Source organism: Lepidochelys kempii, chromosome 14 (genome assembly GCF_965140285.1).
Source record: "Lepidochelys kempii isolate rLepKem1 chromosome 14, rLepKem1.hap1, whole genome shotgun sequence".
Taxonomy (NCBI): Eukaryota; Metazoa; Chordata; order Testudines; family Cheloniidae; genus Lepidochelys; species Lepidochelys kempii.
In genome coordinates this window covers 30815695-30829234 of record NC_136393.1, presented here as the reverse complement: position 1 = coordinate 30829234, position 13540 = coordinate 30815695, and the positions used below count along the sequence as shown (strand labels likewise).

Sequence of the window (13540 nt, the reverse complement as noted above, 5' to 3'; positions counted from 1 at the left end):
GGACCGAATGGCTAGGCAGCAGTTCTGCGGAAAAGGACCTAGGGGTGACAGTGGACGAGAAGCTGGATATGAGTCAGCAGTGTGCCCTTGTTGCCAAGAAGGCCAATGGCATTTTGGGATGTATAAGTAGGGGCATAGCAATCAGATCGAGAGACGTGATCGTTCCCCTCTATTCGACATTGGTGAGGCCTCATCTGGAGTACTGTGTCCAGTTTTGGGTCCCACACTACAAGAAGAATGTGGATAAATTGGAGAGAGTCCAGCGAAGGGCAACAAAAATGATTAGGGGTCTAGAACACATGACTTATGAGGAGAGGCTGAGGGAGCTGGGATTGTTTAGCCTGCAGAAGAGAAGAATGAGGGGGGATTTGATAGCTGCTTTCAACTACCTGAAAGGGGGTTCCAAAGAGGATGGCTCTAGACTGTTCTCAATGGTAGCAGATGACAGAACGAGGAGTAATGGTCTCAAGTTGCAGTGGGGGAGGTTTAGATTGGATATTAGGAAAAACTTTTTCACTAAGAGGGTGGTGAAACACTGGAATGCGTTACCTAGGGAGGTGATAGAATCTCCTTTCTTAGAGGTTTTTAAGGTCAGGCTTGACAAAGCCCTGGCTGGGATGATTTAACTGGGAATTGGTCCTGCTTCGAGCAGGGGGTTGGACTAGATGACCTTCTGGGGTCCCTTCCAACCCTGATATTCTATGATTCTATGATTCTATGATGTTGGGACCAGGAATCTCATGGATCGATAACACACCCACCGTTCCCTTGAAAACGAGATTCCTGTTCCTAAATCCCCTAAATGATCAAATTATTCTGGAATTACTGAACCGGGATTATACTCCTGTGGAGCAGTCCAGTAAGAAATGGAAATGGCTGAAAGGAAGTTACACCAATTTGGTCTTATAATCATAATAGTCTGATATTACCACTGCTATTAATATTCCTGCTGCTTTAAAAAAATTTATGCACATTTACCCATGAGAGAGAGGCGAGTGTTGTTTTATATATTTTTAGGTTGCCAACCTGGATACGGACCCTGTTGGGTGTGCTGGTAGTGGCTCAAGGAGCAAAGGGACTGGTCGATGTCAAAAAGATCAACCAAACACATTCGGTGACCAGAACTCTTTGGACAGAAACAGTTAATAGCTCCACTGGATGGGATGCAGCAAGTCAGGAGCACCCTATTGGAACGGTTTTGAAATTAGTGTGTGAAACTGAAGGAAAGCGACAAATGAACACATCCTCAGGGTGTCACCCTTTGCGATTATGTTGGCTTGGGGATGGAGTGCTGGAGCCCGTAGTGTTGCTCAACATGTTCCTGTCCAAGAGGTCGATAATGCCTGACGATGGATTGAAAAGGAACTGATTTTGAGGAAAGAGACACAGGGAGAATATGCATGCTGTTGGAAGGTTGATATTGTCATTAATTGTGATCAGACTATCGTTCTTACTGCACTTCCTCACACAGATTCCATTAACACTCCTAACAGTAACACACCAAGTGAACATGAACATAGACAAAGTAAGGAAAGGAAACGAGCCATTCCGGAAATGGAGTGTGTTCTAGTGGCACCAAAGCACGTAGTGGAGCAATATTTCACAGGAGTGGTAGGGGAGGATCTGACTCTGGTATGTGTTGTCCAAGCACACAAGCTCCAGACCAACACAGTATACTTGGACTGGTTTCGAGCAATAGACACGGTAATTAGTTACATAAATGCAAGTGTAAAAGCATAAGGAGATTGGACAAGTAGGGTGAAGTTTACTGACTTGCAGGATAAGTGGAGTGCATCTATTCACATTCGTAACATTCAATTAAAAGATACAGAAACATACACAGGAACTTGGTCCATGACCCCGAGCACCAGTAAATGCATCTGCCATGTACAGGTATGTGAAGATGCCTGTCCAACAACAGCCCCAACGCCACCTCCTTCCACTCCTCCACACACTGACACTACCCCAAGGAGTGAGTGTCCCATTGTACAACCATGGCCTACCTCACCTACACCCTACTGTAGAGTATATGGTAGAGAATGTAGGATGGAGCTATGTGCCACTAAAACTCGATTTTGCCTGTATGACAATGCTAAGGCAGTGCCCCAAACGCTAGAAGGATTGGTTTAATTTGGAACTGGAGATGCAATTACAATTTTGGAAGGGCTCCCAAATCAGCCAACATGATAGAGACAGGAGGGATTTATTAGGAATAGCATTGGGATGCTCCAGCCTTGGCATGTCCATATGGAACTCTGCAGTTATTGAAAATCTTAATTTAAAAATAAACACCATTGTGAATGGAATAGGCAAAGCAGTTAAGACAGGAAGAGATATTAGCAGTTAATTACTGGACCAGCATGCAATCACTATTGATAATATGCATTTGATTGCTCAAGGGTTTAGCCACCTGAATACTACCATTCTGTCCCTCATCGACAGCATACAAAATAATGATGTTTCATTGGCAGTTGCTTGCATGGCCTATGGCAATAGAGTAATCAAGATAGTACAGAAAAGTTTGTTGCAGTTGCAACTTCAGAACTGGCCAGAGATATTACACCCTACAGCCATCTTAAAACAAATACAGCAAGGCATCAATCATATTGTGCCTATCTTTCTACAATTTGCTAAATTTGATAGGGTCCCAAGACTGGACCAGGAGGATGGCAAAAGTGTATATCTCATGATGGCAGTCCCTAGATGGTTGCAAGAGCCAGTTAAGGTATATTACGCAAATAGTGTGGGGATGACTGTAAACAAGACATATGTACAGCATTACCCCACCGTGCACCTAACAACTGAAACTGGCTCGGAAATTAATCAGGCTTGTTGCATAAAACATAATGGATGGTGTCTGTATGAATGCTATACTACACTTGATAATTAATAACACCAGAAAAGGCTGTGCTCAAATGGTACAAAACAGACTGGTTAATGAGGTAGTATGAATTCAGGACATGGCCTCTGCTATAGGTTATCATAATTTTTCCATAGCTGGCAACATTTGCCCTACAAGTGATGCTGGGTTCTGAGTGCCTGTTACCAGCACCATTCAAATAGGAGCCCATGCCTTCTGGTTAACAAGCAAAGGCAATGCTGTCACTGAAACAATCATTCCACATGAATGCTTACAAGACTTATTGATTGAATTGTTCCCCACAGTGAAACACATGATTTGGTGGCAAGAACCAAAGAATCCCTAATACCAATAACTCAACTGATCCAGCAGCAAATGAGTGAAATAGAAAATGTACAAAGAGAGGTGGAAACACTCTGGTGGGCAATTCCAGAGGATGTGACTTTACAGCCAGTGGTCTGAACCCTTAGCGTAATCCTAATGGGAATCCAGGCATTAACAGTTGTTCTCATGGGAATGGGCTATTACATGGTACATCAAACCAAGAAAGCTAAGCTACAGCGTTGAGTGAAGAAGGGGATGGAAATAGCAATCAACACTGCTGTGGTACAACCAAACAATCATTTTAAGGAGTAAGGTGTTGAGGCATATATTTCTCAGTATATAAACCCTGTCCTACAACGTAACATTCATTTATTAGTAATCATAACATATATTCATTTACATATGTCCAAATATTCAGGTATCTGTATACTTTGGATATCTGTTTTACCTTAACAAAGCCCTCAGTGTGAAATCAGCCTGGCTTTAAGGCTGGACGAGGTGTGTTGGCTTCCCTAGCTTCCTACTTGTCTCTGCCAAAGCTCATCCTCTCAGTAATCGGGAGACACTGCCCCCTCGCCTCATCATTCCTCTAGGGGTACCATTTGTACCCCTTTAGATTTCAGGGATGGCTTCACCCAGCACTCATAGGGCAATATTTGTCTCTCTCTGGCATTGGTGCAACAAGTTCACAGTTCTCAGCCTCAGCTGTCTGGCTCTCAGTAGACAAGTTTGCAGTTTTCCAGTTCTCTCTCCCCACCCTCTCACCCACTTGACTGTATCTCATATCTCTGAAGGGGTCAGGCAGTAACTCCATGTCCTATCAGTCTTGGCCTCTCGGAGTGAGAATCTAGCACTCAAGCTAGGTATTTGTGCTCAGAGATATTGATAATTTTCATTGTTCAAAAAACACAAAGATCTCATGACAAAGGATAAAGAAAGGTTAAAATAAAATAAAAAAGGACTCTTCTGGCAAATTATAATTTGTCTCATAAAGTCCCCAATAAACTTGTGCTACATCCTGTCAAACTAAACTAATATCATTGTCTGTGACCAAACAGCCTTGAGGAAGAAAGGAAAACCAACACTACAAGGTGAGCTACAAAACACTTTCAGGTTCAGAAAGTGAAATCCCACAAAATCATAACTCCCAAAAGAAGAAAAAGCAAATTTATCCATTTGCTTCTGAACTGCCTAAACCTGCTTTACTCAGCACCCCCTCATTACTTGATTGTGTCATTTTCAAAAGTTTTAACATTCTTCTAATGCCACAAAAGGAAAAAAGAAACAAAAACAAACCAAATCCAAAATCTGCCCATCTATAAATGTTCTGGACTTGGCTGGCAAAAGAAGCCACTTTACCAAGAGACGGAAATAGTGATTTAAGCTCAGAAAGCTCAAACAGAGTTTTGGGGTTCATTTGAATTCACAGACTCATAGAATATCAGGGTTGGAAGGGACCTCAGGAGGTCATCTAGTCCAATCCCCCGCTCAGAGCAAGACCAATCCCCAAATAAATCATCCCAAAGCTTTGTCAAGCTTAACCTTAAAAACCTCTCAGGAAGGAGATTCCACCATCTCCCTAAATAACCCACTCCAGTGCTTCACCACCCTCCTAGTGAAAAAGTTTTTCCTAATATCCAACCTAAACCTCCCCCACTGCAACTTGAGACCATTACTCCTTGTTCTGTCATCTGCTACCACTGAGAACAGTCTAAATCCATCCTCTTTGGAACCCACTTTCAGGTAGTTGAAAGCAGCTATCAAATCCCCCCTCATTCTTCTCTTCTGCAGACTAAATAATCCCAGTTTCCTCAGCCTCTCCTTATAAGTCATGTGCTCCGGCCCCCTAATCTTTTTTCAGAGTAACAGCCGTGTTAGTCTGTATTCGCAAAAAGAAAAGGAGTACTTGTGGTACCTTAGAGACTAACCAATTTATCTGAGCATAAGCTTTCGTGAGCTGCTATGCTCAAATAAATTGGTTAGTCTCTAAGGTGCCACAAGTACTCCTTTTCTTTTTGCTAATCTTTTTTGTTGCCCTCCGCTGGACTCTTTCCAATTTTTCCACATCCTTCTTGTAGTGTGGGGCCCAAATGGACAAAGTACTCCAGATGAGGCCTCACCAATGCCAAATAGAGGACAATGATCACGTCCCTCGATCTGCTGGCAATGCTCCTACTTATACAACCCAAAATGCCATTAGCCTTCTTGGCAAAGAGGGCATAATGTTGACTCATATCCAGCTTCTCGTCCACTGTAACCCCTACGTCCTTTTCTGCAGAACTGCTGCCTAGCCACTCAGTCCCTAGTCTGAAGCAGTGCATGGGATTCTTCTGTCCTAAGTGCAGGACTCTGCACTTGTCCTTGTTGAACATCATCAGATTTCTTTTGGCCCAATCCTCCAATTTGTCTAGGTCCCTCTGTATCCTATCTCTACCCTCCAGCGTATCTACCTCTCCTCCCAGTTTAGTGTCATCTGCAAACTTGCTGAGGGTGCAATCCACACCATCCTCCAGATCATTAATGAAGATATTGAACAAAACCGGCCCCAGGACCGACCCTTGGGGCACTCCGCTTGATACTGGCTGCCAACTAGACATGGACATTGATCACCACCCATTGAGCCTGACAATCTAGCCAGCTTTCTATCCACCTTATAGTCCATTCATCCAGCCCATACTTCTTTAACTTGTTGGCAAGAATACTGTGGGAGACTGTATCAAAAGCTTTGCTAAAGTCAAGAAATAACATGTCCACTGCTTTCCCCTCATCCACAGAGCCAGTTATCTTATCATAGAAGACAATTAGGTTAGTCAGGCACGACTTGCCCTTGGTGAATCCTTGCTGACAGTTCCTGATCACTTTCCTCTCCATGAAGTGCTTCAGAATAGATTCCCTGAGGACCTGCTCCCTGCCCAGCGAAAAGGGGCTGAGGACGTCACTGATAAGAGGCAGCACTTCTCTTTCCCATACTCTCTGCTCTAATCCCATGATCCCTAACATTTTATTTCTCCAGCATCCTCTGCTTCCCACATCCACCAGACCCAACCACTCAATCCCTCAGATTCCTCCCCAAAACCCATTCCTCCTGGTCCCTTCATATTTGATCCCCCGGGATCCCAGCACCTTAGGGGATTTCGAGAGGGGAAGTGTTGCCAGCCCAGGGACACTCACCCTGCAGGGACCAGCTCCAGGTAAGTGGGGGAGCCCAGCCCAGGAATATTGCTGGAAGACGCAGGGTGGGGACAGGTGCCCACAGCGAATGTGGGGCCTGGCCCAAGTATCTCTCTCCTAGTCTCCATGGAAGAGAAACCATGCCTGGGAAGGCAAGGCAAGGGTGGAACTTCATCCAGGCAGAGGGAGCTTCTGGAGGAGTTTCTCTCTCCCTTCCCCCAGCAGGTTAGCAGGAGGCAGGAAGGCCCAGAACTTCAGCAGCCAGGGCTGCAGCAGGAAGGAGGGGCTGACTGGGACTTCTCCTCCTCTTCCTGTGCTTTGCTTAGACCAGAAAAAGCCAGAGTGTCCCTGTTCAGCTCAGGATCAGCTGCTGCTGGAATCTGCCCCCAGACATGAGCAGATGGATACCTGGGAGCCAAATGCCACTGCTGTGCATGGAAATTACTAAGTGAAATTTCTACTTTGGCTAGCCCTAGTTATGGCACTGAGAGAATTTCTCTCCTGTGTGGAGGAGTCTCTGGTGTCCATTGCGGTGTTAGCTCAAACTGAAGCATTTTCCATGCTAAGGACATCTGAGAAGCCTCTTCCCTATGTGGATTTGCTGATGCTGGATGTTGTGTGAGCACCAAATGAAGTTACCCCCACATTCAAGCTCTTTCTTTTGTGAATTATCCAATTGGGAATAATGCATGAGCTCAGACTGAATCTTTCCCTGCAGTTATTGAAGCTTTTCCCACAATCCAAGTATTTATGGGTTCTCTGTCTTGCGTAGATTGTCAGATGTGAAGCGAGGTTTGATCTTCAAATCGAACTTTTTCCATAGCTGAGGAATTTGTAGATTTTGTCCCATGTGAATTCTCCGACATTTAGGAAGGTATGACCTGGGATTGAAGCTTTTCCCATCATCCAATCATTTATGGGGTTTCTCTGTTGTCTGAATTGTCTGATGTCTACTTAGGTGTGAGTTCTGACTAAAACTTTTCTCACAGTGGAGGCATTTTCACAGTTTCTTTTCCTTGTGGATTCTCCCATGCTTAATATGGCTTGCATGCTGACTGAAGCTTTTCCCACAGTCCAAACATTTATAGGGTCTCTCTCCCGTGTGCAGTCTCTCATGGGCAATAAGATTTGAGCTCCAACTGAAGCTTTTACCACAGTCCAAGCATTTATAGGGTCTCTCTCCTGTGTGGGTTCTCTGATGTACAATAAGGGCTGATGCTGCAATAAAACTTTTTCCACACTCGAGGCATTTATATGGCCTCTCTCCCATGTGGATTCTTCCATGGCTAATAAGATGTGAACTCTGACTGAAGCTTTTACCACAGTCCAAGCAATTATAGGGTTTCTCTCCTGTGTGGGTTCTCTGATGGACAATAAGGGCTGATGGTGCACTGAAAGTTTTCCCACACTCAAGGCATTTATATGGTCTCTCTCCTGTGTGCAGTCTCTGATGGGTAACAAGATTTGAGCTCCGACTGAAGCTTGCACCACACTCAAGGCATTTATAGGGTTTCTCTCCCATGTGGGTTCTCTGATGTGTAATAAGGGCTGACGGTGCAATAAAACTTTTTCCACACTCAAGGCATTTATATAGCCTCTCTCTCATGTGGATTCTTGCATGGCTAATGAGATGTGAGCTCTGACTGAAACTTTTCCCACAGTCCAAGCATTTATAGGGTTTCTCTCCTGTGTGGGTTCTCTGATGTACACTAAGGGCTGATCGTGCACGGAAACTTTTTCCACACTCAAGACATTTATAGGGTTTCTCTCCCGTGTGGGTTCTCTGATGAATGATAAGGGCTGAGGATACAGTGAAACTCTTCCCACACTGAAGGCATTTATATGGTCTCTCTCCCGTGTGGATTCTGCTATGGCAAATAAGGCCTGAGACATTACTGAAGCTTTTCCCACACTCAAGGCATTTATAGGGTCTCTCTCCCGTGTGCAGTCTCCCATGGTTAATAAGATTTGAGCTCCCACTAAAGCTTTTACCACAGTCCAAGCATTTATAGGGTTTCTTTCCTTTGTGATTTGTCAGCTGGGCTTTGCTTTCCTTGGAATCCTTGCCTCCTCTCCCACTTTCAATGGATTCATCCACTTGCTTCCTTTGGCAATTTCCCAGCTTCCTTTCTGACCTGTGCCAATTACTCCAGGGTTTTCTCTGTTCCAAGCATTGGAAAAAATTCCCATCTGCTTTTCTAACTGTGCTCCCTTGCAGTTCCACTGGCTCAGGACATTCCTGTTGTGGATTCCCCTCCTCATTCTCACTCATTGTCTCATCACCTGCTGGGGGAGAGAGAGAATCCAGGCAGAAGTCATTGCCTGGGCTGGTAGAAAATACAGAAAGGGAAATAGCAAAGAGGGAAAACATAATGTAATAGCTGTTGGAAGACTAAGAATTTGGATTATGCCTCCACATCCCATCCAAACACTGACAGGGAAGTGAAGTCACGGAGAAAAATCCTGACAGCTAACAGGGTGGATGGGAAGCCATGAGTGATATCTGCCATGATGAATGACACCTGCCGACCACAGCCTAATCTGGGTGGGATGAGACAGAACTGAGGGTGCTCATACCAGATTTTTGGGATTTTTAGGTTTTTCCTTCTTTTGCAAGATAGTTTCTGTGTCAGTGTCACTGACTCCTCACCTCCGTGGGTGCCTCTTGAGAGCTTCGTTTCTTTGGAGGCCTGAAGATCTGGGACCCACGGCTCTTCCCCTGCTTCCAGACAGGCGATCAGGTCAGGTTTGGGAATGGGAAGTCCTGCTCAGGGGGTGAAATCAGGCATAATCAGAGTGCACTGATGATTGGTGGAGTATTTGTCACAAAGGATACATCTTGAGTTTAAACTGACCCATGAATTGCTGGGGGGTTGTGGGATCTGAATGGATGGGAACATGGTCTCTGAGCCCCGTTGGGAGAGGTCAATGTCTGGGGGAAGGGGAGTTGTCACACCCTCATTAGGAGTGTTCAGGATCTGTGTGCTCTAGGGAACTTGCTGAGGCACAAACAGCTCTGGTGTTAAACCCCTGGATATGTCTAAAAGTCCAGAGGCCAGTGCCCTCCCCACACATGGAGCTATTTCCAAGAAGGGAGGTGAACAGAGATCCTGTGTATGAGTGAGAAATAATGCAGATAGGATAATACACTGCTCCTGCCCCTGTGAAAGCTGGAGGGATGGGGATGAATTAGCATGTTCATTAGGTCCATGACTCCCCTATACCATTGGAGGGGGTATGGAGGTGAATGGCTCTCTTACACAGGAGCTGTGGACTATGAGACCCAGTCCCCTCTAATGTAACTGACTAGGGAAGAACCTGACCAGGTGCAGAAATGCTGGCCCCAGGGCTTCAAATAACTGAGGGGACAGGAATCCTTACCCAGCAAGGTCATAGTCTCATAATTCTCCTGCATGACGTCCCTGTAGAGGGCTCTCTGACCGGGGTCCAGCAGAGCCCCCTGCCCCTCCGTGAAATACACAGCCACATCCTCAAAGGTCACCGGCATCTGAAACAACAGGTGCTTCCCACTCAGTACCTGCTGCCCCAGCCACAATCCCACTATTCATGTGGGAAGCAGCACACAAATAGGACAGCTCTGGGAGGGCCAGAGGAGCAGAATCCCATCCTCACCCTGCTCAGAGTGGCCAGGAGGCTCCAGGGAACAGAGAGAAGGTGAGAGCTCCTTGTCCCTCCCAGAAGAGGGAGGACAGCAGGGTCTTCTCATTTACCACACACCTGCTGCCTACAGGCTGATGTGGGAAGCAGAGCTATGTGCAGGGAACAGGGACAGGAATCCCAGCACCCTCCCTTTGTATTTCACCACAGTCTCTGCCTAGTGGTCTGTTTTCCCAGCCCTGACCAGGGAGTTGTTTCCTGTTTCAGAAATGGGGAAATGTTCACTCCCTCCCCCACTGGCCTGTTCATAAATCAGGCCTTAGGCTGAGCATGTCCAAGCAGCTTTAGCACACCCTGTCCCCCTCCCTGCCTCACCCTTTGTATTTCCTGCCCCTCCCTCTCCACAACAACCCTCCCCAGCAGCTCCCCCAAAAATCCCATACCTGAGCTGGCTCCACCATAGCCATTTCCCTTCCCCGTCCCCTAGGAAAATGGGATGATCTGGAGCAACACGTTGTCCTTATTCTGAAGCCTGTCAGGGTGAGAAGGGGAATTTTCTGAATAGCGTTAGTCCATTTCACACCCCAATTCCCCCCAGACTCTTACCCTGCAGACAGACAGGCTAGACTCTGTGATGCAGAGCAAACCCTCAGTGACATTATTACAACACAGGCCTGACCCCTTCCATGGGGACTAAACCCAGAAGATACTTTTAAACACTCCCAGTAACAGAGTCTCTGAGCCAAGCAGTGGAAAAGAGCAGAATCAAAGGAGCTACTTCAGTGATCCCCCCTGACACTGTCCCCAAGGCAGCACATTCCCCCAGCAGCATGGGGACTAGGTAGAGGCAGGAACTGGCTTTTCCTCTCTCTGCTCCTCACCTTCTTCTAATTAAAGTCAATCTGCCCTGGGGTGCAGCATGAAATGGAGCTAGGCAGGGCTGGGAGCCGGGAACCTTTCCCCCCCACTTATTGCTCTTGCTGCCCCTTCCAGTCTCTTCCCTTTCCCTTCTGCATGGAAGAACTGGTTTCTGTCCTGCCATTCCTGTGAGTTTTCTCTCTAATAGCTACTGCCAGGGCTAGCAGGTGTGTGACAGGATGTATCAAGGGCAGCAGATCTGGGACTCGCAGACAGCTGGGAGAAGAGATGGGGAGAGGAGGGGCCATTTGTGCAGAGTCACTTTCCTGTCCATCCCCAGCACTTTACCTCAGGTCTCTCTCATCACTTGGAGTCTCCAGCAGAACCCGGGGCTGCCCTAGGGGCTGGTTTCAGCCACAGGAGAAAGTCCCCCCTTGACTGGGCACACAGGGGCTTTAATGATGGTCTATCCCAGCACAGACCCTGCTCCCAGATTACAATGGAGGCAGCAGCATCTGCCCCAGGAAGCCCAGCTAGCTCTAGGGCTCTACTAAACAGAGCACAGAGATTGACACCGGCCTCCTCTGCCTTAGCAATTATCAGAGCCCTCTAGTGGGGGGTGCAAATGACAGAGCCTCCCTGTGCTGCCCCTGCAGCCCCCAGAGACAGTCAGACCGATGCTAATCTCATTTGCCCATCTGGACTCACACTGGAACCAGAGAACCAGTTCAAACTGGAATTTTGTACTGGAACCAGAACTGAACCATAATTTTTATTTACTGACTGAACTGAACTTAAAAAAAAGTGGGTGGGGGAGAGGGGACCAGTTAAAATAAAGATTCAGCATAATTTTAAGCTCAATATAAAAAAAAATTCAGTGATCTGAATTTCTCATTTTAATTTTAAGAGAAGAAACTAACTAGCCAATGGGCCGGTGATGGCTCCCAGAATGGCCTGCCCCAGGATAGTGAGAAGAGAATGAGAAGAGAAGGGGGCCAGCCCACAAGCACAGAAAGGGAGAGGAGAAGCTTGGGAGCTTCCTGCACACCATGGGAGGCAGAAGGGGGGCCCAGAGGTAGAGGAACCACCTCTGAGATGCTCCCCTGGGGAGAGAAGAGTGGGGATGCTCCCTGGGCCCTGAAGTTCATAATATCTCTTCAAGCCCAAGGGCAAAGGTAATGGCTCCCCAACCTTCTCCCCTTAGACAGGCCTCCTCCTACCATGTCCACCCCCTGGGGCAGCTCCTCCCTCCCACTTGAAGCAGGGTTCATGCTCCAAACTCCCTTCCTCACTGAAGCCAGCTGCAGGGCCCACTCCCAAACCCCCGCCCACCCCTCCGGCACTGTCTGATGCCCACGTCCACCACCCCCCGAACACCCTCCCCCCACTATCAGAGGACGACAAAGTCAAGGCAAAATTTCATTACACCAGAACATGGAAGAAGATGGAAATGCTTCCGTCAGAAGTAATGATGTCATAAAATCTGTCAGACATGTCTGAAATCGGAAGATGCATTGGAACTTCTTCTGAAAGCTTTTGAAATCTCTAAAAAGGAAGTGATATTTGGACGAAGGAAAGCCCAGAAAAGGATTGGGCCAATTCTTGATTCATTTGCAGATGAGCCATTTCTCAGTAAGAACAAACTACTGGGAACATCCAGAAAATGTCTTGCCCAAGCTGAATCAATTAGCAAAAAATATACTGGCAGTTACAGCAACACGAGTGAGTGTTGAAAGAAAATTTCCAGGCCTCAAATGTATCCTTTCACTGCAGAGGTCCAATATGGCAAAGCAAATGTTGAAAGATGTTATTTTAGGTTGTTCAGCCAAATCGTTCATTAAAAAAATTGTGTTTATTTGACAACAAAAAAATTCAGGAAAATTCATGTAAAAAGTTAAAGTTAAAAAATAAATAAATAGCCAAAAATCAAAACAGTTTCCATTTTAAGTTGCAGCTCTCTTTTTTTAATTTACCTCCACTAAGATTGAAATAAGATTTAAACAGGTAACTGAAGTTTTATTTTTGTTTCTTTGGGTGGCTAGAACCAGAAATGAACCCAAATACAATGAATGGAACTGAATCTGAACCAACCCAAAATAAATACCAGTTGGATTCCTTGCCTGCTGTCGCCAAAATCCTGCACAGAAATCAGAGCAGGACGCTGTTGAGTCCTGTCAACTCCAAGCATTTAACATGCAGGAATCAGATCCCCAAATAATGAGATTGTCTTAAAAAGATCCAAGAATAAATTGGGAGCAGGGTTTACATGTGCATGCGGGGGGAGCGAATTTCCCTTGTAAATACTGAGCCCTTAGGGTTAAATCCCCTCTCCACCGCCCACTGCTTGTTTAACCATTTCTGGGGGGAAAGATTCCCCACCAGCTGCTGGGCTGGGCAGGGCAAGGCAGCCCTCCCCCCTACCCCATGGATTGGGGGAGCTGCCATTGTATCTCTCACCATCCCGCTCCCTTCTCCGACCCTCTGGCTCTCCCTTCCCCAGCCAGTCTCCACTTGCTCTCATAGTCGCCCTTCAGCCACCCCACAGCCCCCCCTTTCCTTCTTTCTCCCCACAGAGTTTTCCTCTGTTCCAGCTCTGTTCCTCTGAGCCCCAGAATCCTCCCCCTGCCCCCTGATTCCTGCGTATTCCCTCAGCCTCCCTTCAGCAGCCCCACATCCCCATGGTCCCTCCCGCACTCCCCTCACACATCC

The 13540-nt window shown here is 46.6% G+C and overlaps 1 protein-coding gene and 1 pseudogene across 3 annotated transcripts in view; both read right to left on the bottom strand.

Moving 5' to 3' along the window:
* Nucleotides 1–13540, bottom strand: part of LOC140898247 (zinc finger protein 707) — a 30963-nt gene that overhangs the window by 16842 nt on the left and 581 nt on the right. Inside the window, exons 2-5 of one of the 3 annotated variants that reach the window (XM_073311818.2) lie at nucleotides 10417–10505; nucleotides 9737–9863; nucleotides 9006–9119; nucleotides 8531–8682 (exon numbers count right to left, since the gene is read on the bottom strand). In XM_073311818.2, coding sequence (XP_073167919.1) covers nucleotides 8624–8682; nucleotides 9006–9119; nucleotides 9737–9863; nucleotides 10417–10440 — 324 coding nt within the window. In that variant the 5' untranslated portion in view covers nucleotides 10441–10505 and the 3' untranslated portion in view covers nucleotides 8531–8623. The other 2 variants (XM_078848840.1, XM_073311817.2) reach the window with 2 other exon arrangements.
* The window catches only part of LOC140898205 (uncharacterized), a 203793-nt pseudogene continuing 195436 nt past the window's right edge, over nucleotides 5184–13540 (bottom strand).